At 31.5% G+C, this 4,862-nt stretch overlaps 1 protein-coding gene across 1 annotated transcript; it reads left to right on the forward strand.

Annotated features, from left to right (window-relative positions):
* Positions 1–599: 599 nt before the first annotated feature.
* On the forward strand, positions 600–4,289 carry LOC127115686 (NADH dehydrogenase [ubiquinone] 1 beta subcomplex subunit 10-B). The gene is made up of 3 exons (XM_051047165.1): positions 600–1,024; positions 2,794–2,847; positions 4,004–4,289. Exons 1-2 carry the CDS (start codon positions 736–738, stop codon positions 2,823–2,825), a joined length of 321 nt encoding a protein of 106 aa, XP_050903122.1. The 5' UTR covers positions 600–735; the 3' UTR covers positions 2,826–2,847; positions 4,004–4,289.
* The last annotated feature ends 573 nt before the right edge of the window (positions 4,290–4,862 follow it).

A 4,862-nucleotide genomic window follows, 5' to 3' on the forward strand; every position in this document is an offset into this window, starting at 1 on the left:
GTTATCCATGCGTCGTCAAGTATGCACTACTTTGATTTTTATAAAGAGTGACGGGGAACATGAGCATTAGATGTAGTTCCATTATTGAATCTTTTTGTCATTTTTCTCATGATGTGTGACCTAAAAAGGTGGAGAGTAGCGTGACCCTACTTACTATGCATTTGAGTGCCTTTAAGCTAAATTATGTTTCCAAGGTGAAATCTGATAGTTGGTTCGCACTTGCCTCTTACTTCTAATCCAATCCGACTGACTGCCTTCACCTATATATAAGCATAGAGAAAAATTAGGGGGATTTTCACAACCTTCTAAATTGAATTCCCCTGAAAAATCTTAAACTCATATCGGAATTGTCAAAATTTCCGTGGAAAAATAAAACTTTCGCAAATTTAAAATTTTCCGATAATTTTGCATAAATAAACTACAAATCTTCAAGATTTTCGATACAAATTAAAAATTTCCAATAAAACCTGTAAATTTTCGAGATTCGTCCAAAGATATAACGGTAAAATTGCTATAAATGGGGATGTCATGTATAAGCGGAGCTAACAAGTTAAATCCTCCTTAATTTGTTATGGATGAGTAACAATGGGCCTTAATTAAAAATAGTCCCAAATAACCAAAAGAAAGAAATCCAGGCCCAACAAAACTCCACAAACACAAACAAACACCAAATGAATCAAACTTTACGATTCAGAACTGTGTGACAAAGAGACTCCGAAAGAGTGAAACGGAAAAATGGGAAGGAAGAAAGGGTATGTCGAATTCGAGGAATCTCCACCGGACGATTTTGATCCGGCGAATCCTTACAAGGATCCGGTGGCTATGTTGGAGATGAGGGAACACATCGTCAGAGAAAAATGGATCCAAATTGAAAAGGCTAAGATTATTAGGGAAAAGCTTCGTTGGTGTTATCGCATTGAAGGTATTAATCATCTTCAGAAATGTCGTCATCTTGTTCAACAGTATCTTGAGTCTACACGTGGTATTGGTTGGGGCAAGGACGGTCGTCACCCTTCTCTCCATGGTTATTTTTCTCTTCTCTTCTATTTTACATTTTTAACCTAATTTTTAATCTATAATTGTGTGTTTGTTGTGAACTCTTAAGTGAGTTTATGTGATTTCTCTGAAGTTTTGATTTTTATATGATATGAAAGGTTTTCGTTTGGTTTTAGTTTTTGAGGGTTTTTGTTGATTGAGGTGTGTTTGGATTTGAGCTTATCTAAGAAGTTGTGAGGGCTTATGAAATGACATATGAGCTCTTTAGATCAATTTATTGAAGTTATCTATTTACATATGCCACTTGTGAGACTATTCAGCTTATTTCTACAAGCTCTCTAGGATAGCTTATTTGAATGCAGTTTTAAATTATGTTATCTTTTGTTATGGAAGTAATTTATGCATAAGCTCTTATATGATAATCACATCTTCCATAAGAACTTATAAGTTATATGATAAACGATCCTGCCATAAGCACTTAATTAATTTGTTTGTCAAAATAGGCCTGTCTATAAGTTGTTTTCAGCTTATATTCATAGGTTATCTGGGGCAACTCATGAAAACAATGTATGTGTTATATAAAAATAGTTTGACTTTGTTTTATATTTTGTTATAGGAAATTGCTTATACATAAGCACTTTATGATAAATGCTGTGTTTTTTGGATGCCGTCTGAGTTACTAAAAAGTGTATTTGGGTTTGCCAATTTTTCATGTTAAGTTTTTTCAATTTTGTATGCTGTTTAGCTGTGAATTGTCAAGTGGGTGGTCTGTGTGGTTTCTCTGAAGCTGTTTTTTTTTTATCATAAAGAGTTTTGGTTTTGTTTGGTTTTCTGTTGTAGATGGGTTTTGTTTTGGGAGGATTCTGTTTAGCGAATTGTTAAGTGGGGGTGTTTGTAATTTTTCTCAAGGTGTGATTTTTTTATGGTGGGTGTCTTTGGGTATTCAATTTTTTATTTAAGTTTGATCAATTTGATAAATGCTGTTTTTAAAAGGTTTAATGTGTGTTTAGGTGAGCATTTGATTTGATGTAGTATTATTTATGTAAAGTTGATTTGGTTAAAATTGAGTTTGTAGTAAAGTAATTTATATTTAAATGTTTCTACTCTAAAATTAAGTTTGAAGACAAAATTAACTTTAATTTCAGTTATTATGGACTTGTAAAGGTGCCTCCACTCAGCTAGAGTATTACTACTTTGTGCTTGAATAATGGGGTGCTTGCAATATAAGATGTAAATTTAGTGTAAAACTATAACTACGCAAAAACAAGTTTTTATTTCTCCCGGTTAAACTTGTTAAAAAAACACTTCCTCTAAATTCTCTGTTTAATGTTTTTATCATTTCTCCCAGATTTCCATCTTTTAACCTGTGATTAAAGGGTGTCTTTGGGAAGAGAAATTGAAGTGGTTCAATCTTTTTTTTATGCTGTGTTATAGCTTTGTTCGTTTAGGGTAAAAAGAGTAGAGTTTTGGGATTGCAAAGCTGCGTCCACTCGGCTAATTTGTTTTTTTTTATGTGTATGGAATGGATGGAGTGCTTGCACTAAGCTTTTATTGCTAGAAATTTGGGAATGAAGAGAATTTAAATATGTATTTTTCATTTGCTTTTTTCAACTACGAAGATAAAATTGAATCAAGTCAAACACTCACCATAAATGTTTTGGCTTTTGAATCTTCTTTTAAGGGGATGAACCGGAACTTATTTCCCAAATAATCATATAAATTTTAACTGATTGTCATATTGTATGACTTTTGGGGGTGTGTGATAATATCTTATGCTTTGTTATTTTTCTGAACCAGGACCAAAAGTTGAGCCAGTTGAGTCCGAATAATTTCCCCATGGATAAATAAAAGGTAATTTCAAACATTATTTCAATCAATTGCTCCTTTATCAATATGAAATAGTTCCTACATAAATCCTACTGAAAATAATTGTACATGCAATAAAAGATGTTATTGACTAGAAACTTCTGTTAATGCTGACTTTTCTTGTTGATCATTCCAAACTTTGGTAGAGGTAGTAAATCTGCAACATCAACCATTTAACTACAGCATTAAAATATCAACTTTCTAGAGCATCCTGATTTTAACTTGAGTGTTAAAATATCAACTTTCTAGAACATCATGATCTGATTTTTATCACCACGAGCTCTTAGCATAGATACATCCATTTCTTGATTTAATATTGGTGTAGGTGAGTAGTGTGACTATGACAATAATAAGGAGAATGACTCTTGGAAGTAAATTAAAAGAAATTATGGTGTACTCATTGCATTAAACTGGTAAAGATCCCATGCGCTTGCACGAAACTAAAAAAAAATTGAAAAGAGGTGTGAAATTTCCCTCAAATTTCACTAGGTGAAGGTTTCATCAATAGTGTGCATCTTCAAGAGGTTATCCTTGATCCCTGCCCTCCCTCGTGTCCAAACTTTGTTCCACTTAAATGATGGTTAATGAGTCATTGCTTGCAAAGGTGTTAAGTCAATAAGAACAAGTCATTTGATATATTTGATTGGTCATTTGATGCATTTGTTTGGTTAATTTGATTGAAGTAACATGTTTTTCAAATTATTGGTCATAAGTCTAGGGCAAGTAAACACAACCCCAAGTTATCTCTTTCATTTTCCAGTTTATCTAGAAGATTTGAAACTACCTGTAGCACTGACATTTAATGATGAAGGCGTGTTTGGTGTCATATACATGTCATGTAGTTATATTTTACTATTATGTTGTTTTCAAATTATTATTGGTGTCAACATGTCAATGTTATTTAGGAGTTTGTGTTTTTGTCTGTGCATAGCTACTACCTATACAGATATACATAGGCCATCAATTTAAATGCATAATTTATCATAAAAAAAAAAAAGATTCATAGTTCATCATTCAGCATATCGGTTTCGAATGCAGGATTTGCTCTATTAGTTGTTTTAATATTCTTTATTTCAAAGTATTCTTTTATTGTTGCGATAATTTAATCACTGTATGAAATTAAGAGTTGGTCTTTTTGCAGGGAAGTTTTATTACCCAAATGATGACATTGCCGAAATCAGATTGTAGGTGGAGGAATGCCTATTGTTCAAGCTGTTGTGTTTTGTTAATTTTCCATAGTCAGATTTCCTGTGAACTACAATTGTATTTCGCCTTGAGCAAAAGTACATGAGATTGTGAAATAAGTTTCTTTGTTCTTTGCTATATGATTGTTGCGTGCTTCAACAATTGAATGTGTTCTCTACTGCATTCCTAATATTTAACATGACATACCTTTATTAATTTTAAAACCTCACCATTTCCAGTTATGATGATGATGGTGTCACTACTTAATGTGGGTGCATGCATAGGATATACTTTTGGATGTTATTAATATATTCATTTGTTACAAAACTGAATTCAATTGATAAGAATCCCTAGTGTAGTAGTGTATTTGTTTTGGATATGAATTTTATCTTAGTTTTTGTTTCAATTTTGGAAGTGGCTTATAAAATAAAATTGATTATGTTTTCAAAATTGATTCTACTTCAGTCAGGATTTGTGCTTTAGATATTTACATTAGTATTTACTTTTTAACTCACTTTTGCCCATGAATATATCTAAAAATAAACTATTTTATATTCAAGCCACTTTTAATTAAAAACAAATTTATATAATTAACTCACTGAATTAATTTCCTCATCTTAGGACAAACGATATGCTTAAATTATCATTCATTTTGGTAATTTTGTAAAATTGTTTGGTTGCAGAAAAAATAATTTATTAAAATTGATTTTGTTCAAACTTGAGTTGCAAATGAGTTGTGTTGATAAATTGGTTTTGTTTAAAAGTGAGTTAGAGATAAAATAATTTAATTTTAAATACATTCATCTTAGAGTTTT

The sequence above is a fragment of the Lathyrus oleraceus genome, chromosome 1, assembly GCF_024323335.1.
Source record: "Lathyrus oleraceus cultivar Zhongwan6 chromosome 1, CAAS_Psat_ZW6_1.0, whole genome shotgun sequence".
NCBI lineage: Eukaryota > Viridiplantae > Streptophyta > Magnoliopsida > Fabales > Fabaceae > Lathyrus > Lathyrus oleraceus.